At 36.7% G+C, this 27,442-nt stretch overlaps 2 protein-coding genes across 2 annotated transcripts; one reads left to right on the forward strand and one right to left on the reverse strand.

Moving 5' to 3' along the window:
* Window positions 1–6,368: 6,368 nt before the first annotated feature.
* Window positions 6,369–7,025, reverse strand: LOC141828868 (NDR1/HIN1-like protein 12). Its single transcript, XM_074716254.1, has one exon. The coding sequence runs from the start codon at window positions 7,023–7,025 to the stop codon at window positions 6,369–6,371; it is 657 nt and encodes a 218-aa protein (XP_074572355.1).
* Window positions 7,026–10,150: 3,125 nt separating this feature from the next.
* On the forward strand, window positions 10,151–26,632 carry LOC141829657 (putative receptor-like protein kinase At1g49730). The gene is made up of 9 exons (XM_074717181.1): window positions 10,151–10,307; window positions 16,491–17,042; window positions 17,793–18,080; window positions 18,229–18,490; window positions 18,604–18,656; window positions 18,740–18,807; window positions 19,438–19,527; window positions 19,617–19,701; window positions 25,769–26,632. The coding sequence occupies exons 1-9, from the start codon at window positions 10,151–10,153 to the stop codon at window positions 26,137–26,139; spliced, it is 1,926 nt and encodes a 641-aa protein (XP_074573282.1). The 3' UTR covers window positions 26,140–26,632.
* The last annotated feature ends 810 nt before the right edge of the window (window positions 26,633–27,442 follow it).

Here is a 27,442-nt window from a genome sequence, read left to right on the forward strand (position 1 = left end):
GATCAACTGTAACCCGCTTAGATTTTCCTCTTTGTGCTATGTGTCTGATCCTCCATGACCCACATAGACTTTGTCTGTCTCGTGTCAAGTGTCCAGTCCTCTAAGGTCCACTTGAATTTTTCGTCTCATGTCAAATGTCTGATCTTGAGTGAGAGTTTTATCCATTTGTCTAGCATTGCAAGAGAAATCTCTAGATATTTTAAATATAATGGACTATGTTTCAACTATTAAAACTTTACTTCATACTTTGAGAAAAGAAAGATTTATTCTTCTATTTAGTTATGTGAAAAAAGTTTGTATCAAATATGCCATTAAAATACCTCTCATGGAAGCTTGTTATAAATTTGTTACAAGTTATTTTTGTCAACAAAATGACTCAATCATAGTTGAGCACCACTATCAATTTATTACATTTACTGCTATAATAGATTTTCAAATTGAAGAGCTTAATAGTAGATTCAAGGATGAGACCGTCAAACTTCTTAAGCTTAGTTGTGCTTTGAAATCTAAAAAAAACTTTAAGCTTCTTAATATATTGATCACATCTACCGACTTACTAAGAAATTTTATCCTCTTGATTTCGATGCACAAGTTTTGCACCACTTGAAAATGCAATTGGATCACTATAAATTTGATGTTGTCAACCAAGAAAGATTTTAGAATTTATTTCTGAATTATATCAAAGATTAGTTGAAACAAATAAGTCAAAAATGTTAGTACTGAAGGAATCAAAATATTTTCCTCTTGATTTTGATGCACAAGTTTTGCACCACTTGAAAATGCAATTGGATCACTATAAATTTGATGTTGTCAACCAAGAAAGATTTTAGAATTTATTTCTGAATTATTACAAACATTAGTTGAAACAAATAAGTCAAAAATGTTAGTACTGAAGGAATCAAAATATTTTCATAATGATATGATATTGTCCACTTTGGACCTAAGTTCTCATGATTTTATTCTTGGGTTCAACTCAAAATGTAAAATACCTAAACTTTTAGGGTTTCTTTGTAAATAAGCCTAATTAGGATTAATGGGTTATGGGCTTATTGGATCCTAAACCTACTGCCCGTTAAGAACCCGAACTGCTACGAAATTTTAAAGGCTGGTACGGTGTTCTCCTAAGTCGTGATTTCTCCTTCCTTCTCCCGATTGCGTTCTCTGTTCACACCGTCTTCGCCGACGCCAAGGGTTGCCAACGCAACGTCGGAGCTGGAAGCCAAGGAGGAACGCCGGCGATTGAGGCTTGGGTTGAGGAGCTGCAGATTTCGCCGGAGGAAGCTTGAATCGCGTGTGGGGGGTGGCGCTTGCGGCGATAGATCGCGGAAGGGAAGTCGATAGATCTTGGATCGGGAAGCTCGATTTGGACTTGGCCGGCTGTGCGACTGCGGTTGATTTCGGCCGCAAGCAAGGGGAAGAATCGGAGAAGCAGAAGAAGAAAGTCGATTACTATGATTGGGTTGGTTGGGTTCTCGACAGCCAGAGGAGGAGAAGAACATGAAGGCTGAGTTAGTCTCTGATCTGATCTTGAGCAAGGTTAGGAGGAAGAACCGAGCCCTGATTAGGGATCTCAAGGGTTCATTCTGAGATAAGTTGAGATTTGTTAATCTTGCATGGTCTTGGTTCATGGATTTAGTGAGATGGATATTGGTTTGAACAGGACTGTTGGGTCTCGGTCTTGAGCAGAAAGAAGGAGAAGTGAAGCTATTAGAGCTCAATTGTGTGCTAAGGCTTGTTTAAGAACAGATTTGAGGTAAGTATTATTGTGGTGTTATTGGGAATTAATATAGATTTCCTACCTTAGATGTGGTTTAACCAAACCTTGTTGATTAGTAGCATATGGGTGATGTTTGATTTGTGTGATTCTTATTGTTTGTTAGGTTTTGTTGGATTAATCAGACCTTAGGTTAGGTTTGGTGGAGTTGGTTTAGATTGGGTTTGATCCATTTAGGATTTAAATATGATTAAAAGTTAAGTATAATTTTAGTATGATCTTATTAGTTTGATCATTGTAATTAGGGATATTACTTATCCTTATTGCAGGACCTTGATTTATTGGTCCTATTACTTGGAGTATATTTTCTGGGGGTTCTAGCGTTGACAGACTTCTGATAAGGTGGGTACCCTGTACTTGGTCAATATAGGTTCTCTACAGTGCATGTTTCTTTCGGTTGTTTCCTACCACGTTGAAACGGTTGTTGCTTAGTTTATTTACTCCGTTGACATCTGTTGATACTCGATGCTTGATACTTTTTGTTGACTTTCATGATGATCAGTATTTATACTATCATGTTCACATGTTAGAGACATGGTTCATATCTTATACCGTTGATACTTGACACATGCTGGTTGACCTTAGGATTACCTACCTATTGTTAGAATAAATCTTAACTGTTGTAACCCTAACCGATGATGTCCTTTAGAGATTCATGTTGAACATGCTATATGATTGTAGCTATTACATGTTGGGATGATCACCATTCATTCATAATAGTTATAGTTGTTGTTGTTGGTGGATCTTACCTGCACCGTGTTGAGGTGCCACATAGGTAAGAGGTTTGCACTATAGTTGGGTGCAACCAGGACTGGCTCTATAGCCCTCCTGCCACATTGCCACTCCCCACTTATTTTAGTGGCCAGTTGATGGAGATTGCGCAGTATGTCCTGTCGTGCGCCCCACTTCACTGCCGTGAGAGGAGTGACTGGGGACGACAAGTGCAGACAGTGACGGATATTTTGGTTGCTATGGTTGCTACGTATTTACATGCACCGTTGGTAGGTTGATACATATATTTAGTTTACTTTCATCATATGCTTATGATTGTTGCATTGATATGCTGTGGTTGTTGCATTGTGTGTCATGTCATACATGATACATGTAGACTCTTTTATCTGTTGCACAGCATGACTTGTTCTTGATTACCATGCTGATATACCATGACATATCCCTAATTCATAATACCTGTTGATTATCTATACCTGTTGTACAGTAGGATTTACTCCTATTTTGTTTTGTTGATATACCATGATCCATGCTGATACCTGTTAGCTGTAGTTTATTTCTTACTCAGTCTATTCCTGCTCACTCCAGTTGATTCTTATATTAGTCCTGCTATTGTACTTTACATGCACTTCTTCCTGTACCCACTGAGTATTTAAATGCTCACTACCCAGACCCTGGGGTTGTATTGATTTCTCCCCAGGTAGCAGATAGATTACTTAGAGCTTGGAGAGGTTGCTTGGTCGTATCCATCTCACCTCCGGAGGTTTCTGTTGGTTTGTGTTCAGAGTTTTCGTTATTTCGATATGGTTTATAGTATATTTGGTTATGAATTTGTGGTTTGAGGACATAGACTCTTTTATGGTTTGTTGGAGATGTTTGTCGTTGTTTGGTTGTATTCCTACTTCGTACATATTTCCATTTGTCGTATATTTGATTATCTGTGTTGTGATATGGTTGTATGGCTGTGTAGGCCTTTTATCTTCAGTATTATGTTTTTGTATCGCTTGTGGGACGTGTAGTCCTTATTCCGGCCGTATGTGGCCGCGTATATTTGTCTGTATTTTTAGGGATTGTCATAGTTACTAGGGAGATGCTGTCGAAATTTTTCGAATGACCTTCCCAGGACGTGACATAAAAGGCCTCAACTAATGGAGATATCTTCAATTTTATAAACCTATGATCTTTTCCATGTATTTTCCAATGTGGAGCTTTGATTATATCTCAATAATCCTCCCCTCAAACAAAAGACCACTGAGAATCTCCCTACCATTCTCCTCATGGTACGGGTCCAGACTCCCCCTACTGAGAGCCCCTTACTATTCTCCTTATGGTCCGGGTCCAGACTCCCCCTACTGAGAGCCTCCTTACCATTCTCCTCATGGTCCTGGTCTAGACTCCTCCTACTGAGAGCTCTCCTACCATTCTCCTCATGGTCCGGGCCTCCCCTACCTCCTTCGTTTTTCTTGAGGGCCCCACATGGCTTTACATAGACCATGACTCTGATACCAATTATTAATACTGATGAAATCAAAATATCTCTATAATGATATGATATTGTCTACTTTTGGCCTAGGCCCTCATGGTTTTGTTCTTAAGTTCAATCCAAAAGGCCTCAACCAATGGAGATATCTTCTATCTTATAAATCCATGATCTTTTTCATGTATTTCTAATGTAGGACTTTGATTGTATCCCAACAAGAAACCTACAATTCAATTGACAGATGATTTTTTTCTCATTTATTATAGTTTATGTATTATAACTATATCATTTATTTATATATTAAATTTAATATATTTATTTAATTGGTAGGTTGATTTACCTTATTTTAAGTCTTCTTGTTTCTACAGCAACAACGGAATGAACATTTTCAACTATGAAATTTATTAAAACAACTCTTTGTAACAAGATGAAAAAAGAGTTTTTAGCGGATTCTATAGTCATTTTCATTGAATGAGAGTTGATTGAAAAATTTGATAGTGTTGGGTTGCAAGGGTACAAATATAGTTCAACATCTAAATATATGGGGTTAAAAGGATGGAAAGTATCTCCATTAGTATGAGGCCTTTTGGGGAGAGCCCAAGAACAAAGTCATTAGAGTTTAGGCCCAAAGTGGATAATATCATACCATTGTGAAGATATTTTGATTCCATCAGTATCAACAAGTGGTATCAGAGCGAGACCGCTCTTCACCGGACTAACCGTCGGATGAGATATGATCCAGATCTAACCATGTGGTTTGAACCTTAAACAAAGGAAGTGGGTGCTCCCGTATCTGAATCAAGAGGACCAGACACCAAGTGAGAAATCCTAGTAGGTCGGGTGGACCGAGGGGCAAAAAGTCCTAGTTGCGACTAGGTGGAAAGTCCTAGTAGGTCGGATGGACCGAGGGGCAAAAAGTCCTAGCTGCGGCTAGGTGGGAAGTCCTAGTAGGTCGGGTGGACCAAGGGACAAAAAGTCCTGGTGGGTCGAGGATTCAGACATCAAAAATGACGTTGAGGGGTCCTGTGGTCCTTTGTTTGAGGCGGGGATTGTTGGGTTGTAAGGATGCAAACATAGTCCCACATCTAAAGTACATGGAAAAGATCATGGGGTTAAAAGGATGGAAAGTATCTCCATTGGTATGATGCCTTTTGGGGAGAGTCCAAGAACAAAGCTATGAGGGTTTAGACCCAAAGTGGACAATATCATACCATTATAAAGATATTTTGATTCCATCGGTACATACAGATAGTTAGTGATATAAAAATTAATGAGTTTGATTCTAAAAATAATCGAAGAGCATAATTTTAATAGTATTTTGCTTCATACTTTTGAATGTATTAAATATTAAATACTTTTATTTCATATTTTTAAAAAATCAATATTCACTTTTTTTTAGTTTATTTATATTTTTAAATTAATTAATTTATTATATCTATTATAATGGATTATCAACTATCTTCTGACTAAGCTCGTAATTATGGTATTTGAGAAACAAAAATGATACACTACATGAAAATGTAATATGAAAATACAACATGACACACTACACTACATAGATATGAGACCCACTGCATGGATGTGAGACCCAGATCTATAGTGTATCATGTTGTATTTTTATACTACATTTTCATGTAGTGTATCATTGCTCTTTGAGAAATGCTTTAAGTGTTGTAATTGAGAGTTTGTTTATAACACGATTGCACATGTTCATTAAGAAGATGGTTAGAAAGATGATCAAGCTTAATCAGTGACGGATCTTAAGCAGGGCTGTCCTGGGCTCTAGCCCAGCCTAAAAAAATCTGCCATCCCTATCAATTGTCTGGGCAGGCCATACAACGAAACTCTAATTCCACACCCAAAGCCCGCTAAAGCTCCTAAAGCTTAGCCCTTCCACACCCCTTCCGCACCCACACCCCCTATCAATTACTTAGCCTACTAAAGCCCACCCCTTTCACACCCAAAGCCCAATCCAACTCTACTTAGCCTATAAATTTAGTACGTTATCAAGAATTAGTACGAAGTCATATAAATTACCTTTATAATGGATCAATTAGCTTAAGTACCAAGCCAAGATTTACGTGTTATTATTAACTTTTAGTTTATTTTAAATATTTTAAAATGACAAAATTTAGCTTTTACATAAACAATAATGCCTAAAGAGTTTATTTATATAATTTATAAAAATTTAGAGAACTTAGTGCCGAACCTAAGAGACTATGTCTATGAAGCTATTTGGCAATTATATAATTGAAATCAAAAATTTAAAATAGTTAATAGATTATATACTTGCAAACAATTCTCATAAAAGTTGATGAAGGTAAAGAAATACATTTCTCATACATTTTATTGTATTTATTCGCAATCAATCCCTTTTATTACAATTTACAAGAAATAAATGGAACATCTCTTATCCTTGGAGCCCACCGTGATGAGCCCATCGGCCCCACCCACGTCCACGTTGCAACTCACGTGCAGTCGGTGCCTCCTCGTACCCCACGTCGACACGCTGAACCGGATCACCGACGTCATCTCCAGCCGGAACCCCACCGAGCCCTCCGCCGCCTCCCCCGCGATCATCGCCGCCGCTGGTGCCGGCGCCACGCCAGCAGCCTCCCCGATCACCGCCTTCGTGTTCTTCGGAGGCTGGTAGAAAGGCGCCGCCGCTGGTGTCGGACCGCCGGAGCCGACCCGGTCGTTGCGGTAGTAAACCGAACCGAAAACAGAGTCGTAGGAGATGGAGATCCTCCCGTTCGGGTTCCGGACGGAGACATTGAAGGTGAAGGAGAGGCCGCCTCCGTCTCCGGGGGAGGAGAGGCCGGCGGCCGAGAAGGATAGGACGTGGAAGCGTGGGCGGTGGGGGCGGAGCGCGAGCCAGAGGACGAAAACGAGGACGCCGGCCACGAGGAGGAGGGACAAGAAGACGGAGCAGACTAGTTTGATGGCGCGCCTGGTGAGGCTGCTGCGGACCGCCGCCTGCGTGTAGAAGAACCGGTTGGGGAAGAGGTGGTGCGGCGGCGAAGAATGGAGCTCGGCGGACATGGCCGACGGCGGCGGTACCGCACTGTTTGTTTAACGGCGAGGATAAAAAGGCGCGAAGATAGCGGGAAGTTGAAGGCATGTCAGAAATTGAAGCCTCATACTTCATATTTGCTTTCTCCGGACACAAAGGAAGGTATACTCTCATGCATGCTCCCTACCATGGAGAATGCCACCCACATATGAGAGAGACTCCTAACTATATTTACTTACTGATTTTCTTTTTAAAATATTCTTTCTAGTATTTATTTTATAAAATATCAACTCTGATGTGGGGATGCAAGCCCACCATATGGCATCCAAAGGATGATCAAGAGTTATATTGAAGTGATGATCAAAGGAGGTCTTGCTCATGTCAGACCAAGAGTGAGCTTAAATCGAGTTCAGATCGAGCTCGATACTTAGCCCTATCAACCTCATCAGCTCAATATTATCTTTCAAAAAGAGCATGTTATCTTTTAAGTGAATATCATATACTTTGTCCAAGAGTTATCCTAAACTCAAGATATTGCTCTTCATATTTGGCACAAAATAAACATTCGAAATAAATTAATATTTTCCATTCTTCAAGCAGATAAGAATGTTACCTTTGTCTTTTACGTTGATCTTTGATTCATCTCTGAATGATACATTGCCACCAATTGATTCATCAAACTCTATGAACATGCTTCTTGTTCCACACATATGATTGCTTGCACCAGTGTCGAGTTACCACATTGTATCTTCACTTCTTTCATTATCTTTGTATGCTAGCAATAGGGTACCATCTCTTTCTTTTCTTTCTTCCATATAATTTACTCTTTCATATACTTTCTTCTTAGTTGATCTACACTCTCTGGCATAATGGTCAAATTTGTCACAATTGTAGCACTTAACTTGAGATTTATCATACATCGAGTTTGTGTGACCTCTTCCATGTCCTCTTATTGAATTTTCTCCTCTTTCATTGTTGTTATTGGAACCCCATTCTTGTTCACTAGCACGCCCTCGTCTATATCCACGACCTCTTCCATGTTGGCTTCTATTGTTAGAGAAACTTTCATCTTTCTTAGTTGGTTGTGTTGGGTTGCAAGGGTGCAAACATAGTCCCATATCAAAAACACATGGGAAAGATCATGAGTTTCAAAGGATAGAAAGTATCTCTATTGGCTTGAGGCCTTTTGGGTTGAGTCTAAGAACAAAACCATGAGGTCTTAGGCCCAAAGTGGACAATATCATGTCATTGTAGAGATGTGGACATCATTGAGACCTAACAAGTGGTATCAGAGCGAGACCGCTCTTCACCGGACTAACCACCGGATGAGCCATGATCCGGATCTAACCATGTGGGTTGAACTTTAAACAAAGGAAGTGGGTGCTCCTGTGTTTGAATCAAGAGGACCAGACACCAGACAGAAAGTTCTAGTAGGTTGGGTGGACCGAGGGGCAGAAAGTCCTAGTTGCGACTAGGTAGAAAGTCCTAGTAGGTCAAGTGGACCGATGGGCAAAAAGTCCTGATGGGTCGAAGATTCAGATATTAAAAATGGCGTTTGAGAGGGGCCTGTGATCCTTTGTTTGAGAGGGGCTTGTGATCCTTTGTTTGAGGGGGGCCTGTGATCCTTTGTTTGAGGGGGGATGGGGCCTGTGATCCTTTGTTTGAGGGGGGGATTGTTGGGTTACAAGGGTGCAAACATAGTCTCACATTAAAAACACATGGGAAAGATCATGAGTTTAAAAGGATGGAAAGTATCTCCATTGGCTTGAGACCTTTTGGGTTGAGCACAAGAACAAAACCATGAGGGCTTAGGTCCAAAGTGGACAATATCATGCTATTGTGGAGATGTGGACATCCTTGAGACTTAACAGGTTGAAGAGATGTCTTCAAAAGTTGTTAAGTGATCTTTTCATTTATTTTCTTCTTTTCTTCATAGGCTTGTAATGAACCCAAGAGTTGCTCTATCATCATGGCTTATAGAATTAGTCTCTTCAATAATAATTGTAATAATATCAAATCTTGAATTCAATGATCAAAGAATTTTCTCAATAATAATTATTTCTTCTAGTTTCTTACCATTTCTCTTTAATTGATTGAAAATGGTAGAGACTCCAGAAAAATAATTGGATACCAACTCACCTTCCTTCATACGAATAACATCAAATTGACTTCTTAATATTCGAAGGCGTACCTTTTTCACCTTTTCTTCTCCTTGATATGAGATCTGGAGCTTTTTCCATGCTTGCTTGGCCGAAGTATCGCTTGAGATTTTCTCAAAATCATCATCATTTAAAGCTTGATAAACGAGGAAGAAAGCCTTCTCGTCTCTCTTTCTTAAATCTTTCAAATTATCTTTCTGAATAGAAGATAGTACTGACTTGTCATTTGGCTCATCATAGCCTTTCTCCACAACCTCCTAGATACCATGAGCTCCAAGAAGTGCCTTCATCTTGATAATCCAATTGTCGTAGTTACTCATTTTGAGTACTGAAACTTAGAAGGGAACCATACCTCCATTTGACATGACTCTGATACTACTTTGTTGAAAAAAATAAAGGAAATATTTTGTGGAAGAAAGATCTCACTTCTATGTAAGAGGAACAACAAGGAAGAAACACTCAAACTCTAAATTTTTTTTTATCAAACAAATGATCTATTTATAGCCTACATAACATAACCCATGTAAACCAACTAACTCCATTATTTTATCCCACTCACTCGATTAGTCAAAAATTGAAATATTGAAATAATCAAATTCTTGATGTATTATAGGAGATTTACTAATTAATTAGAGATTTATAAATTTATAAATTTATGAATTTTTATTAATTTTATTTTAATTAATTTGATTTATTCAATTTAATCAATAAAAAATTTTAAATTTAAAATCGAATTAAATTAATTAATTATTAAAAAAAAAATTTTTTAAAATAATCGAATCTAAGTGTTTAAATTTGATTAATTTAATCTGTTTATTCGATTTAATAAACTTTTGCTCATCCTGTTTTGGCATGGCAAAGGGATTTATTATTACGCTCTGACTCACCTGTCGGTTCTCGGATCTATGATTCAAAATAAAAAAACCGCGGTGAGCTTACCACCTTCTCGTCTCTAATCTCGATCCTCCTCCCTCACTGTATCTACGATCTCGCTCATGCCGGCGGCCTCTGCTCTGCCCTTGTTCTTGGCACTGGTTTCTCTCGGATCCTCCAGCAAAGATCAAGCCCTCGCGGCCGGTGAGCCTTCCTCGTTTCCTCCCCTTTTTGATTCCTTCACGCTCCCGAAGGCTGCGCCGTTCTCGATTGCTGAATGTGAGCGTATCAATGACTTTATGTTGCTTTCTTGGGCATGATTCCTGTGTCGATGACGATCTCACTAATTCTGTAGCTTGTCTGTTTGTTATCTTCTACTTATTCTGTGTCATTCCGAATGATTTACAAAGGATTTTAGTAGTTAAGATACAGTTCATAGTGGCTTATAACTGCTACATTGCTAGATCATGGTATGATGTCGGAGGAGGTGGGTGTCTGTCTGTAGATTTATGTGAAGCATCGAAGAAAGGCCGAAACTACATATTGTAAGTTGATAGATATTGATTGTTGAACGAGAGGACATTGAGCCTCAAGGAACTACCTTAGCAGCCCGGTATATGGTTCGTACATATAATATGTGCAAGATTCAGTGAATTTAATACTTCATCTTTCTTGGTTGCGGGTAGAATATTTGTCTGGCAATAATACAGATGGCTTGGGATTTCCATGAGCACATTCATGAGCTTGCTCTTACTGGAAACAAAAAGTCTTCAAATCATACATTGCTGATTAATTTGGAGTGGGGCTATTTCTAACTATAAATCTCGTGTGTCTATAGAGAAAGATACCATTGTTAGACATGTTAAAGGTCATTCGACCATTATAAATTGTTTTTTGTGACCTAAATAATATGCTACTGAAATATATGGAACCACCATTTTTGCTGCTTCATACAAAACTGTTTCAAAAAGTATATAACCTTAATAGAATATATTTTGTTCCAACCTTGTCTCAAATTTGGCAATTCTCTTGTTAAACCTTGATTGCATAGAATATCTTTTTCGTTTTCTTTTTGCAATGGTCATTTGTAGCCAAAAAAAACTAATAATAATAAATTGAAATTAGGCAACTAACAAAAAGTAAGAAATACACAGTTTTACATGGTAAACCCAAACAAGAAAAAAACCTCATTGAGAAGAGGAATTCACTATGTCAAATATTGGTACAAAAGGAGAGTTGTGGCTTACATCACATAACATGTAGGCCAGACCCAATAAAATTCGAGTCACAAACTCTAACAATTTTCACCTTGACACAATTCCAAAGCATGGAAAGAGAAACAAGATTCCAGTCTTTGACAAAACATTCTCCACCTTTTCCACAAAAGCCACAAAGGGCATAAATCAACAATGAACACCAAGTCTAAGAAATGCTCAAACTTAGCTACAAGGAGTGACTTAGTCATTGTATCAGTAGGATTATCACAATAATATCACACACAAAATGATACAGAACATCAATGTGCTTTGTCCTCTTCTAAACATCTAATTTTTTGAGGAAAATGACACTCTAATTATCACACAAAATGGTGGTAATTTGCAAGTCTTCATTGAGTTCATTGAACAACAACCAAATAACTTTCTTACAAGCCATACTAATAGTTATGCACTCAACATCAATAGTAGACAATGCAATTGTAGACGGTAAAGTAGCACTTCAACTGGTACCACAACCACCAACAGTGAAAACATCTTATGAGAGACCTTTTACCAAGGTCTTCAGTAAAATCAAAATCAGCATAACTAATGACTTCATCTCTAGTTCTCCCAAACTGAAAATAAACATCAGTAGTGTCACGCAAATATTGAAAAATCCACTAAATTGCTGTTGAATGTTCCTAACGAGGATTTGTCGTATATATCTACTGGCTGCATATAACAAATTTGGATATAAACAAATCATAGCATGTATGAGAGATTGGACTACACTATAATATTGTTGGTTCCGGTAGCTCCGGAGAGGATGTCGCAAACTAATATGGATCGTCGAGGCTAGTGTTCGACACTATCTCCGTAAACGATATTACTCCGCTACGGTGCTTACGGATAGTAGTAATTCGTTCCCAAGATACAACGACGAACGTCTCGGAATAGTAGCTTCAAATACGAGCTTGAACCTTCTCGTAGGCTTTTTGGACTCCGAATGCACTAGATGAGATGAATGCACAAGGAGTAGAATCGATGAATTGATCGATGAAATTTTCAGCATCTAGAGGGATCTATTTATAGTACATCCTCTGGAGAAGAGTAGAACCTTCTCGTATGTGCAAAGTGCGCCGACAAAGCACCCATTGCGCACGTAAGCGCGTGGTGGACGCACAGGTGCGAGCACCTGCTCGCCCCTGAGAAGAGAGCACATGGTCTTTTTGTGTTAACTCTATTAACATAACATTATTAATAAGGAAAGGAAATTCATCGAAAATTTTCGATGTGGGACTATTCCCCATCCACTTTCTTATATAACATTAATTAACAATTAATGTTGTTCTGGGCTTGTCTTTAAACAATTAATTTCTCATTCACCCTTAATCGATTTTGAGCAAATTAATAGTCTAAATCTATCTACGTGAAATGTAGATTTCGATTTTGAAGTCAATTACGACTTTCATCAATTGATGGCATTCCGATTTTTTTACAAAATCGTATTGGTCCGTTAAGGCCCCAATATCTAATAAATATAAAATTCATGACATATATTCAACCTCATCATTCAATTGTGGAGATAATAGAAATGAAAGTATGAAATGAACTGATAAGTGAGTAGTAACAGGTTTGGCATATGCATATTGAACTTGCAAAGAATTTTCTCAGTGCACCTTTTGACTTAGATACAATATAGTCACTTTTCTATCTCTTTGTATCTCTTAGTCAAGTATATTCTTTACCACTCCCAAACCTTCCATCTCAAACTAATCACTGAGTTGGACTTTCTTTTCTCACGCTTACCCTTGGCTGCTATCAACATATCATCAACATTTAGGAATAGATATAGAAATGTCTCATTATTGGTCCTTTTAAAGTAAACATGGCTATCATAATTACTTGTAAAATCTTGAATAGTCATAAAATATTCAAACTCAAGTACCATTGTTTGGGGGATTGTTTCAGACTATAAAGGAACATTTTAGCAGACGTGCAGTCCACCTTTGCAAAGACTCTAAAGCACTGCAACATGAAGATGTCCTCCCTGTTAAAACCGATGGAATCAAAATATCTCCACAATGGCATGATATTGTCCACTTTGGGCCTAAACCCTCATGGCTTTGTTCTTGGGCTCTCCCCAAAAGGCCTCATGGCAATGGAGATATCTTCCATCCTTTTAAACCCATGATCTTTTCCATGTGCTTTAGATGTGGGACTATATTTGCACCCTTGCAACCCAACAATCTCCCCCTCAAACAAAGGACCACAGGCCCCCTCAACGTCATTTTTGATATCTGAATCCTCGACCTACCAGGACTTTTTGCCCCTCGGTCCACCCGACCTACTAGAACTTCCCACCTAGCCGCAGCTAGGACTTTTTGCCCCTCGGTCCACCCGACCTACTAGGACTTCCCACCTAGTCGCAATTAGGACTTTTTGCCCCTCGGTCCACCCGACCTACTAGGACTTCTCACCTGGTGTCTGGTCCTCTTGATTCAAACACGGGAGCACCCACTTTCTTTGTTTAAGGTTCAAACCACATGGTTAGATCTGAATCATGGCTCATCTGACGGTTAGTCCGGTGAAGAGCGGTCTCGCTCTGATACCACTTGTTAAAACCGATGGAATCAAAATATCTCCACAATGGTATGATATTGTCCACTTTAGGCCTAAACCTTCATGGCTTTGTTCTTGGGCTCTCCCCAAAAGGTCTCATGCCAATGGAGATACTTCCATCCTTTTAAACCCATGATCTTTTCCATATACTTTAGATGTGGGACTATGTTTGCACGCTTGCAACCCAACACTCCAAGTTCTCCATGTAAGAATGGTGTCTTTACATTCAATTGCTCAAGCTCAAAATCATGTATTACCACAATACCAAGCAAAGATTGAATTAGACTATGCTTTACAACTGAAGAAAACACCTGTGAAGTTTACTTCTAGAACATGATTGTAACCCTTTGCAATGTCTTGCCTTATACTTGGGTTCTTCAACTCCTAGAGTTCCTTCTTTCCTTTTGAACATCCATTTACAATGAACAACTTTATCTCTTCTAGGCCTGTCTTAAGTAATCGAATATTGTGGTGGTGTGAAGGTGAAACACCAATACACACATGTGAGCCAAGCTAAAATGCAAGCCTTGGTGTAGATTCTTACTAAATCTCAAACTCCACACCTGCATGCTTGATTTCTGATTTGCCTTATAAGAATCTTTAGGAGTAAGTCAAAAAGCATGGCAGTTCATTAAAAATGGCATCTTTATTGTGCTGACCTTTTTTATGTCTATACACCATAGCTTGTATCCTTTAATCTTAAACTTCCATCTAAGAAAATATACTTGATAGATTCAGGTTCTAGCTTTCCATTATGAACTGGAGCATAAGCATCACATCTAATGATCTAAATATCTTCAATTAGAGTAACTAGCATCAATACCTGACCAAACCATATCTCTTGTGAAGTCTTTTAGTTAATAATGATTGAAAGAAAACAGATAACAAGAAAACAAGCTGTAGATCTGTAGAGGCTGCTTTGGCCCAAAAAGACGAATTACAAATGCACAATGTACTTTCTCCATCAAAGTCCTATTCATTCTCTCTCCTCTAGCATTTTCCTGTGGAGTATGATGAACTGTTTAGTGCCTCCAATTTCTTCTAACTTGTATATACTATTAAATTCATCAGAACAAAGTTCCAAGCCATTGTCTACGCAAAAACGTTTGCTACTTTCCTGCCTACTTAATCATAATCTTTCAGTCCTTATATGTAGGCAATACATCACTCTTTTTCTTCAAGAAGAACGCTCAAACATTTTGGGAGAAATCATCAGTGATAGTCAACATGTAACTAACACTTAAGGCACCCCTAGTTGGTCACCAGAGATCAAAATGCATATAATCGTGAGTTCCCTTTGTACTGTGGATGCCCTTTGTGAATTTGACTCTCTTCTCCTTCCTAAAAATGTGTGCTCACAAAACTTCAATTTATTAATATTTTGTCCATCAAGAAGTCCTCTTCTACTCACTTTAGTAATACCATTCTCACTCATATGCCCAAGATGTATATGACAAAGTCTAGTAACATTACCATTAGACAAGAAAGGGGTCGCAATAGTTGCATCACCCGCAAGCATACAACCTGCAATACATATAACTTGGCAAACTTTCTCTACCCCTTTCATCACAACAAGAGCACCACTGTTAACCTTCAAGACTCCACCTTCTTTTGCTTATTTGTACCCTTTTAAATAAAGAGTATTCAAAAAGAGATAAAGATTCCTCTTCAAATCTAGGGCATGTCACATTGCCAAGTGTTCTAACAACTCCATTAAACATCTTGATTTTAATTGTACCAATGCCAACTACCTTACAAGATGCATTATTTCCCATCAATAGGCACCTATAGTCATAATTTCATATGATGAAAACCGGTCCCTAAAAGGACACACATATAAAATGCACATTGCAGTCACCATCAGAAGCAACTAGGAGTTCTATATTACTGTAATCTTTCACGACATCAGCTTCACTAAATTATTCTAGTTGTTTTTCCCTTTTGAGTAGCAACAACCTTCTTCTTATTCTGCAACTTGTAGTATTCAGATTTGATGTGATCCTTTTCTAGTAATATCTACAAACTTTATCTCTATTACTAGATTTTGGCCCTCCCCTCACATTACTAATAGAAATTTTCTTTTAAGTTCTTCCTCAAACAATAAGGCCCTCTTTTTGAGCCTCAAATCTAGCTACAAGATATTTTATCTTTTCCTTGGACAGTATAGCCTTATAAACCCATGGATCATTCAAAGTAAGAGTATCATGATTGTATAAAATAATGCCACTTTAGTGGTAGTTTAAAATTAGAAGGGGTATTAACAACACATGAGGCGATAAGTAGGGCAAGGCAGGCACCAATGTCATTAGGCCCGGGAAAGCAATGTTAGGTAGAGTATTATGTTAGAAGTGGTGAGTTGGGCCCATTTCCAAGGGAAGATGGGAAGATGGGTCAGGGCAAGTAACAATGTTAGATAAGCCCAAAAATGGCTAAAGGGTAAAGCACAATGTCGAGTAGTTGTTCGAGGGAGTACAAACTTGGAAGAGCCCAGGCAAGGGAGGTGATGAAATTTGACGGAAGGAGAGTGCCTCCTTTTATTTCAAATTTGATGTTCACTTTTTACTAATTTTTTGTAAACTTTGGTATTCTTTTTCCCATATTTCTTCTTCAGTATACTAAGAGAAGTCTAATTTAACTCATGCAGATTGTCCCCTAGACTTTAGCTGGTCAAACTTCACTTTAGCATCGTCTTTTTGCTCAGATCAAGTTGAGCGTGGAAAGTGCTGCCGCTATATTAATGCTTTCATTGCAATTTCAATTGCACATTTTGCAAGCACAACTGGAAAATTGGGTGTGCCACCAGCATTCACTGAAATCTGCCTCAATTCAATTTCAGAAAATTTCAACTTGCATGGAATACCCATTTCTGCCACTAGCTACTGTGGTTTGGGGCCAAAAATTAGAGTATCTTATCAGTGCGAAGGCAGAGCTTCTGTGTTGGAAATGATGCAATCTCCCAATTTCATTGATGTTATTCAGACCTGTAAAACACCCCTGTCTCTGAACACTAGGTGCAAACAATGTCTAAACTCTGGCATCATATATCTTCACCACCTCATAGCACGAGATGATAATGTCACTCTAAGTGTCTGTCGAGATGCACTTTTTGTGACACTTGCAAATCAGGGCGGCAATTTTTCTGCTATTGATACAGCAGCTTGCTTCTATGGGGTCGAAGGATTCAGTATTGTTCCAGGTTCGATGTCTTTGACTGTTTGTATGTATTCCAAAATATTACTCATACTTTTGTACAGCAGTTATGTTTTTACACCATGGAATTTATACTTAAATCACAAATATACAGTTGGTATCTATATATTCTACATTATTGTAGATATAATAAGAGAATGGAGAGTTTGCTGCTAAATTCAAAACTTTGTTGATTTCTTGTGGAAAAAAAGGGGCTCTAACTGCAAGAGATGTGACATGAAACTTGGCTAAGAATGCAGTCTTCAAGAATCTTGGTTGGTTCAGAAATTGAACTTAGTTAGGTGCCTATTATGAATCTAATGTGCAAACCCATGTTTATTAAGTTCTACCTACTTCCAATAGCTGCACAGACATAATCCTTTCATGACTTCATATTTTATGTCGAGCAGTTATTCAAAAATTGGCAAAATTTCTATAATAACATTGTGCTGCTGCTGCATACTTCAGAATAGGAATGAAAGAGCTGGTGTTTTCATGCATTTACAATCATATCATTGAACCGTAAAAACTCTTGTTTACCTATTAGTAGATATAATAAAGGGTGGCACTATACTTTTGAAATATTTTAAATGTTGATTCTTGATGTAACTATATTAGCAGGAGGAGAAAGAACTATTTGCTAATTTGTATTTTCATGTTCTAATTACCCAATTATTTTCCTTTCAACCATTTTTTGTTTAATGCTTTAGAAGTTTTTTTTTTCTTCTTTTAAATATTTCTAACTTGATACTTCTAGGTCCATCCTCTCAATCAGTTGTACCTGTTATTACTCCAAGTTCCACTTTTTCTGAAGCTCCAAAACAACAGATAATTACCACAACAACGAACAAGATTCAGCACACTTACCACCTTTCTCTGGTTCTAAGAATTGGCATTGGTGTGATAGCGCTTATGGTCCTCTTACTGCTGATCTTGGTACAGCTCATCCGCAAGAATATCAAAGAACTAAAGGGTTTGGGTGAGGGTGACACCTTGGAAAAATCACAAAATACTCCACCTGTTAAAATCCAGATGACTCGAGAAGGTTCAATCATGGAATTTTTCTCTGTTCAATTAAGTTTGCTGAAGATTGTCTAGATTTTCTATCTGTGTCGATGAGCTTCATGGTTTCATGAACAAAAAATTTTGCATTCCATTTTTCACACTAATCAATGATATATATTATCTTTCAGGTCCATCAACTATGCTTCAAAGATTCACCTACAAGGAAATCAAGCTGGCAACAGACAACTTTAGAACTGTCATAGGAAAAGGTGGATTTGGAACTGTCTACAAGGCTCAATTTGCAGATGGCTCTCTAGCTGCTGTTAAACTGATGAATAAAGATTCAAAGCAAGATGAAAAAGACTTTACCCGGGAAATAGAGCTTCTTGCTAGACTACATCATCGCCATCTGGTTGCTCTTAATGGTTTTTGTATTGATAAAAGTGAGAGGTACAAAAATTTACTTTGTTATTTATCTAAATTAAACTGAATGTTTATTTGCTCTGCTTTATTATTTCTTTAAATTAATTGAATGTTTATTTCCTCTGCCTGATCATTTGCAGGCTTCTTGTTTATGAATATATGGAGAATGGAAGTCTAAAGGATCATCTTCATTGTAATCCTTTTTTATGTATTTGTTATGTCCTTAAGCTACATGTAAAGTTTTTATTTTTACTTGAGCTTTGTTTACTGATGCAGCAACAGGAAGGAATAGATTAAGATGGATGACTAGGTTGCAAATTGCAAATAATGTGGCCAATGCTCTGGTATATAGTTAATTTAGTATAGCAGATTAACATTTTCTGAAAATCCGCTTGTACTTATCATCGAGTGGACCATCTTGTTGTATATTTCTTTCCCCACTTGGTTCTAAGCCATTAACCTAACTGGTTGCATCTATATGTATTTGGAAGTTGGAACTCCTTTTTGGTGTTTCTTTGTGGCTTCAATTGGATACCTCTCCTATTCTTTTGTGGCGCTGAAATTTCATTGGTGTTTTGAACTTATTTATTTTTTCCTTCTGCAGTCTGAGACTGGGGCTTTAATGTGAGTCAAGCTTTATGGTAAATCAATTTTATGCTTATTTTTCAGTTAGAATAAGTATCATGCTTCTTGCACTCTGGACAATAAAACTCAAGCTTGTAGCAAAGATGACTATTGGAGAAGATTACTAATAGCTACATCCATACATATAAACCTTAACTCGATAAGTAATTGAATAATTTCCATGTGGTACCATCTAGTCTAACAATTTGACTAGTCACAAATCGATATCTATTAATGGGTTTTTGGTGCAGAATATCACTGTTTAGACAATGCTAATCTTTTTGTCAGAATAATTTGACAATAAATCAGCTTTAGGATGATACAGCTACTATATACTTTTTGAACTGCAGGAATATCTCCATTTCTATTGTGATCCTCCTCTCTGCCACAGGGACATAAAGTCTAGCAATATTCTTTTGGATGAGAACTTTGTGGCGAAGGTAACTATCTTCATGTGTTACACATCTGCATGCTGTATTTGACACTCAAGCATGATGTATCTTGGCTATTGAAGTTTATCCCTGTATAGGTAGCGGACTTTGGTTTTGCACATGCATCAAAAAGCGGTGCAGTATGCTTTGAGCCAGTAAATACAGATATCCGTGGTACTCCAGGCAAGTATGAAAGAGTCCTTTTGTGTTGGTGTTGACTTTATATGGATAATGTATGCGCTGGTAATTATTTAATCAGGAAATTGGTATTTGTATGGTTTGGATTAGACTAGCAGGGTTACTCAAAGCCGATTTAGTCTAAACAACTTCCTATGCATTACAATAATATGAGCAAACTTACATTAACATTATACAAACTTCTTAGATCAGCTAATACGAAATTATTAATTTCTAGAATCATGTAACATTACAATTACTTGATGAGGATAATTGCTGTAACTTCATGAAACTAGTAACTCTTGTGTGTTTGTATCTCCAAGAGGAAGGATTATAATAATTGTAGTCTGTTCCATCTCCAAGAATTTTCCACCAAATGAATAGTGAAGTCATTCATAATCATTACTAGGTGAAGATCTTATGCAATAAATCAGAGCACTGTACACTATCATAAATGCATCTGAAACTAAATTTCTGCTAAGCCCTAATTCATAAAAGAAAACTTAGATTGGCTGTTGGTATTTTGAATTTTAGTTTGCATAAATGATAAAGAATACTTTCAATTGGACAACATCTAAGTACAGCATTCTCATTTATAAGTTTATATATCAATATGATAAGTAGACTTAATCATGAACAAGAGGAATATGAATGTATCTAAAGCCGTAAAAGAGATGAACTATTGTAGCTCAGAGCTCAGGCCATTTAAAGTTCATCTGAGCTCAACTTGACTTCTTAATGTGCCATGCTTCAACTTTAGTTTTATGCTGAATGTTAAAACAGCCGAGTTTGAAGCATGCAAAGCATAACTAGCTTTATATCATTAACAAATTCATAGATAAGCTTGTGAACAGTTGGCGAACTTCACAAATTTTGTTTATAATATTTTTATAAACTGTTATATATTTGATATAGTCATGGATTGTAATATCAAACTCACTCTTGAGCTTGAGAATCTTTTGGTTCTACCTTAATGAAGTTTGAACTGACTTGATCTCTAAGCTAGACTTGGTGAGGCCATTTTTTTAAGCTATGTAAATGGGTTGGCTCAATTCAGAAATTCAGAGTAGCAGAGCTTGAGCTTGAATTTTATAGTTATTTCAAACTTGAGCATGATAGTAATTTGCGGTCCAACTTGAGCAAGGGATGATCCATTTATTTATATTTTTTAGAAATACATGTATTGCTATTATCCGTCTAAGATAGTACGATCATGTACTTAGATAATCAATAAATATTTTAGTTAGACGATGTGAAACTATGACAAATATGCATATCAAATAAGGAATATGAAGATAAAAAAAGATCTTGGTTAGCAAAAATAAAATAAAATAAAATAAAATTTATTTAAATATAAATGATAATATAGTAGGGAATAGAGCCCAATGATAGAAAGATCCATGTAGCCGATCTAACTGTGAAATAAGACTTAGTTATTGTTGTTGTATATGTATTACTATTATCCATGGTTGTGATGTGTAACTAGAGGGAATTTTTAAGGGGGTACCAAAATGAATTATGATAAAGTATCTAGGAGCTTGAACCTTGGAAGCATTAATAAGGTTTCCCTTGCGCTTGGACTCTCATCAGATTGATAACAATGCTTCAGTTTTCAGTGTTACATAGTTGTTATTTACGTAGTTTTAATTATGAGATGTTGTATCTATACACATCCTGTTCTATATATATTTAATATATGTATCCTCTGTTTTTTCTATTCCTATCTTTTATCTCAACATAGGAAACCAAATATCAAGATTCAGATAAGCTTTCATACTTGCAATTACAACAACATTTCCGGAAATGAATAGAAATGTAGTTCCATACAACCTTTGCTTGCTTCACAATCACCTTACTTTCTAGAGCCCAAGTGAATTGCTAGTGACAATGGTGCAACATGAGGAACAAAATCTCACACGACACAAAACTTATGTAGAATAATAATTTTTTTTTTAAAAAATGATTTGAGGGACTATGTGTCCCTGCTATTTATTGAGGTCCCAAGACTTGATGCAAAAGGTTGAGATTTCAGCCACATATATAATTAATCTCAACCTACTTTTAGATAATGTTCATCAAATATGAGGCACAAAATAAATCATTTAGCTAATCAATAATTGATATGCTTCTCAACAAATGATGTGATGACTTGATCAAGTTAAACATTTTTTAGGGATTCATAGTAGTTTTCTCTTAATTGCATGGGGACCTTTATACTCCAAAGAATTAGAGATCTTTTTCAAGCATGCAGTAAATCTAGACTTATCACAGTGTTGGATTGGAAAATCATTAGCATCTATTATTCCAATTTGCTTGGAACCACGCTTTCTTCTTCAACCAACAAAAGAGGTTATGTGGTCTATCTGGTCCTATGAGGATGGTTTGCCTGACCAACCATCCAGGAATATAGAGAATATTATCTTCCAACCAACAGATGCAGTAGAGCAGTGACAAAAAATGTTCAAATCTTCTTCTATCTCATCTCTACACATGATGCAATTGAATGATGGGTGCATTCTTTGCTTTGTTCATCTAACTCTTGTAGCTAAGTATCTTACCTTTGATTAGAGAGCGTGACCAGCAGATTAACTCCATCCAAGGGACATATGTTCCATCAAATATCTTGATCTCATATGCAGATTTAACTATGAAGATATTTAAGTTACTCCATCTCCAATGCATGCTCACATGTTTAAATCATCAGGTTCCCTTCTGACTATTTTTACCAAATCTATTAGCTCAATTGCATGTACTGACCTAATGAAATGCAGTTCCAATGTCGGAGAAAGAAGGTGTTATAATATTAAAATTTTAAAGGATTTCTTTGTGATTATAAGAAATATTTGAACTTTTTTAGAAAAATACAAATATATTAAACTGCATGTTGATCTCCCTCCCATCCCATGCATGCTTTATCTTTTCCTTCTAACTCTAATCTCCTCCCCACTCACACCGACATTGTTGCTTACTGCCGCCCCATGCACTGCCCCACCTTGTGACGCAACCACCCAGGCTACCTTACTCTGAAAAAAAAAATTCAATGAAGAGAGAAGCAACGAAAGGTTCCTCAATCGACCACGACATCATTGCTCTACGCTGTCCCTGCCTCATGCCACTTCTCACCAAACCTTTCAATGAAGGGAACTTCAGCCAAGGGCCCCTAGTTAACCTTAGTTGCTGCCAACATTCTCCTCTTTTAGCAGTCATAGGTTTTGGAGTTTTAGATCCTTTGATTAATCAAGTGGGTGCTCTTGCTTGTTTCTAAAAGTTTACTTAGTGCATGACTTGATAAAATAAATTTCTTGGGGTATAATTATACTTGTACTAGGAGGAAATTAGTTGCAAACTTATACTGACTTCTATTGCTTGCTAATGTCTTGCTTGCTCCTTTGGCATTTTAATTGTTCATCTATTTGTTATTGCTATGTTGAAATATATTGATTAGATTACCAAGATACATCTTAAAATTTAAAATAAATATATAGAAACCTAGGGTAGGGTAGTATCTTAAAATTTAAAATAAACATATAGAAACCTAGGTAGGGTAGTCCCTTTAAAGCAACTTGAACTATCATGAGAAACATGAATGATTAAATAACATAATTAATTGTCAAATTAATCACATATTGATGAATAATACAAGAGAACTTTGGCTCTGCACTCATAAGAAGATATGTGATTTCTCAACTAAATTAAGAAATGAATACAGTCTTTGTACCATAAATCTTCAATTCTATAATTTATAAGAGCTGTGAGATTACTTATGCTAGGATAAGAATCTAATAAATTCCTATAATTGTAGAGCAGTGACTTCGTGCTATAAATGAGTTGTGTGACTATGTATATCAAATTAATAAAGTAGATTAATTACTTATATTATAAAACTTAAGCATTGCGCTCAAAAAGACTTTCAAGCCTTTTTGTGGTCGGCCATATTGCATGATATCTTTACTCGGTGGATTATGGATCATTCACTGTATTTTTATGTGAGATGCATTTTGGGTGGATTGCAAGACATTTTCCTATGTATGTATATATATATGTACATACACATAATGTATTTTGTTACTAATAAATTGCAAGTTGTTCACTCTTATATACGATCAATCTTTATTGGCTGGATTACTAGTCTTTCACTCCTTTTTAATACTTATATATTATGTGTTTGTGAATCAAGTGGTTTTACAGATCGTTCACCTTTACATATATGACATAGATTGCAAGTCGTTCACACTCTTAGTAAATTATATTGATTCTTGTGTACTAAAAATTTTGTAATGTTGTAAGAGGGGAAACAAAGGAGAATTTGATGAAACTAATTAAAAAGGGAATAAAAGAAGAATATCGAGAAAGAAGAAAGAAGCACTGTTGCTAGAGAAAATGAAAACAGAAACTATAAATTATGTTGTTGTCTTCTATGATTGGTTTCGTGCACTTGTTTTACTCCACTTTGCACTTATATGCTCAATCTCCTCTTTTTTTTTTAACTTTCAGATTCGTAGACTTTAGGTAATCTTCAAGGTTTGGACACTATTATGGGATGATATGCTTAAAAATACTTAGTGATAGTATTGGAGATGATTTCTATTAAGTCCATTCATTTTATTTAATTTATTTTTATTGCAAGGATTGTTACATTATGAATGTTGGTATTTGAGTATTTTGGTGTATTCTTTTTATTTGTTGGCATAAGTCAGGTTTTGTCGGTCATCATGAGTCTAGCTAGGTCATTATTTTGAGTTGGGCAATATGTCAATATTTTTCTATATTATTAAATAAATGGTTAAGAATTATCTGTGTTATAGCCTCGTGAATCCTTAGGGGTAATATATGTGGTTATGATACAGTAATGGTCATTGTCATGAGCAAAGAGGCTATCCCTTAGATAGGGATGGAAGTCTTTAGACCTTGACAAAAGATCCAATTGTTTTAATTTTACTTGTTGGTTTGTATAAAGAGTGAATAAGGATGGAAGATCCATTTTAAGACTCTATCTCACACGCATCTACTATGTTAGATTAATACATTGTCCTAATCACTTAAATCTATCGATATACTATTATAACAAAAATCTCGTACCTACCAAATACTCCTCCAAGTAATGGAACAAGATCTATCTGGAGTTGTCATCTATCATCCTTTAGGTGTAAAATAAGTATCTCAACAATATCTTTCTAAGGTGATTGGATGCATGTCAAATAATTCCACCACCATTCGCATAGTAAGGCCATATTGTACTCCTTTAAACTAAGAATGTCAAGCCCTCCGCACACTACCTTTTTGTGTAACCCAAGTTGATAAAATGTAGATTGATCCCAGGTAAATAATAAAGGATATGAGTGCATTGTTTACTAAGGTAAGTCTTCATCCATATCTCTACAATGGGTCTAACCTTCAAACCACTCTAGCAATGAGTTGGTTCCAATATGATCTATTTGGCTTACAAATGCCAAGTTGAAAACCAAGATATGCTATTCAGAAGATCCTGAATGAGACAAAGAAATATCCGCTAGCCTTGCTCCTTTGCCTACTTGCCTCCCAAATGTATGAGAGTGAGGATTTCGCCGAATTTGTTGTGAATAATACGTCATCAGCATATTGTAGTGTATGAAAACTCAGATTTGAGCATTCCCCCCGTGGTGCCCCCCCCCCCCTCCCCCTTCATGTGGCTGATGAAGGGAAGTTTGAGGAAGTCCCATGCATTCCGCAAAGTGATAAAAGCCTCTAGAATACCTTCCTATCTTCAATAGTAGAATCACCAACGTGAAGTGGATATTCTATTTCTTTGCTTTCTTCCATTTGCCATGAGGTGAAAGGTGATAAACATTGGGCATTGGTGTCCCTAGTTAATGTCCCTTTAAAAACTCCAACCAAAACAAAATAAAAAATATAATTCTATTCTCCTAGATAAATGCATTTACCAAAATTAACTTTTATAAAACTAAAAATGTATAAGAATAAGATTTCTCATTTGCATTAGACAATTACACATTTAGTTCAAATTCTGAGCATGCGTATGGTTTCATAGTTCATTAAATAGATGCAAATTATAACTTGGTGCGTCAATTTACAGGGTACATAGATCCTGAGTATGTGGTGACTCAAGAGTTGACAGAGAAGAGCGATATATACAGCTATGGCGTTTTATTACTGGAGCTGGTCACTGGGAGGAAAGCAATACAAGATAAGAGGAATTTGGTGGAATGGTTTCAGAACTTCATGGCAACAGATTCAAGTTTATCTGAAATGGTTGATCCTGCTGTTGGGGATTCGCTTAATTTTGAGCAGCTCAATATGATGGTAGGGATCATACAGTCGTGTACTCATCAAGAAGGGCGTTTAAGGCCATCAATCAAGCAAGTACTGAGGATTTTCTCTGACCATCTAGGTACAGTGAAAAGTAGTTTTACAGAAAACCAAGAAGATGATTATTATCTTGAGTGAAATGCTAGCCAGTATTATAGAAATATGAAGTGATTACTTCTAGCAGCTAAGAAAGTGATTTCTTCATGAAGGTCAGTTAATGCCATCAAGCTAGTGCTGAGGGTGTTCCCCAATCATTTTTAGGTGGTCTTTCTGAAAATGAAGACAGTAGTAACTATCCTGAGGGAAAGACTAGTTAATACTACATAAATATGAAGCAATCCCCTGTGGAAACCAAGGTGCCCATTGTTTTCTTCATGTATTTCAAGCTCATACTGCTGTCACAGGATCTTGCCTGAGATTGATTCATCACATTCTGCTCCACGATGGTCTTTCCATAATCACTCTACCAACCCTGTTGTTTGGCAATAAGAAGCTCAAAGATATGACAACGATACAACATCCTTATTCTTGAAGCTTCCCTCTGATTTGTCGCCATCTCATATAATCTGCTGGGAATAAAAATATTTCAGCTTTAGCTAAGTTGTTTTGTTTTGTGAAAAGAGAATATATATATAATTGCATCTACCTGTATTCACTAGTAGATTTGGGTGCTCTTGGTGAAGGTTCGTTTGTTGCTACTTTCGTTCATGAGTAGTGATGTTTATGAAAATTGCGTTCGGAATCTTTTCATTTTTATTGAATGCAGTTTTATCTTATCACACGTGATTAAAATTCTCTAGAAACTACTGTTTCAGAAATGTTTTATAGAATGAAGTCATCATATATGAGCCTCCAAGTTCATCATACATAAGGGGCCTTATAGAAAGGAGAATTGTTTGCAGAGCTTTAATCTGAGACATTGGATTCAGTAATTTCTGCTATATATGTCACATGGTGACCTTGAACATCACAGATGGTATCTCTCTCTCTCTCTCTCTCTCTCTCATTATTTAAGAGGAAGCTATTCCTACTTGTCCGCGTTACTTAGTGGAGTAGAAAATGAGAATGGCGTCTTCAGTGTTGCAATTATTTTCATGGCCAGATTGCTGCTTCCTTCTGACAACTGCTTCGTCGATAACCTACAAGAAAGGTACTCTTTGCGGAAAACTCACATGCTAAGATTTACTCTAGATAAATTAATGGTTTTTACGATTGTTATATATATATATATATATATATATATATATATATACTTGTTACAGTTTCCTGGTGATCTGCTCGATGGATGGTACATTTACAAAATTACAAGAGGAAGCATCTTTCAAATTGAGCAAGAGACAGAAGAAAAAAAAAAGCACAATGATCATTTTCGATATGCTTTGTCTCTTCTGCTGCCCCTCGTTTGGTAATCTTCTTCTTTTTCTTTCTGTGCTTATGACAG

Source organism: Curcuma longa, chromosome 5 (genome assembly GCF_044706935.1).
Source record: "Curcuma longa cultivar G26 ecotype Majalengka, Jawa Barat chromosome 5, ITB_CL_G26_1.1, whole genome shotgun sequence".
Lineage (NCBI taxonomy): Eukaryota > Viridiplantae > Streptophyta > Magnoliopsida > Zingiberales > Zingiberaceae > Curcuma > Curcuma longa.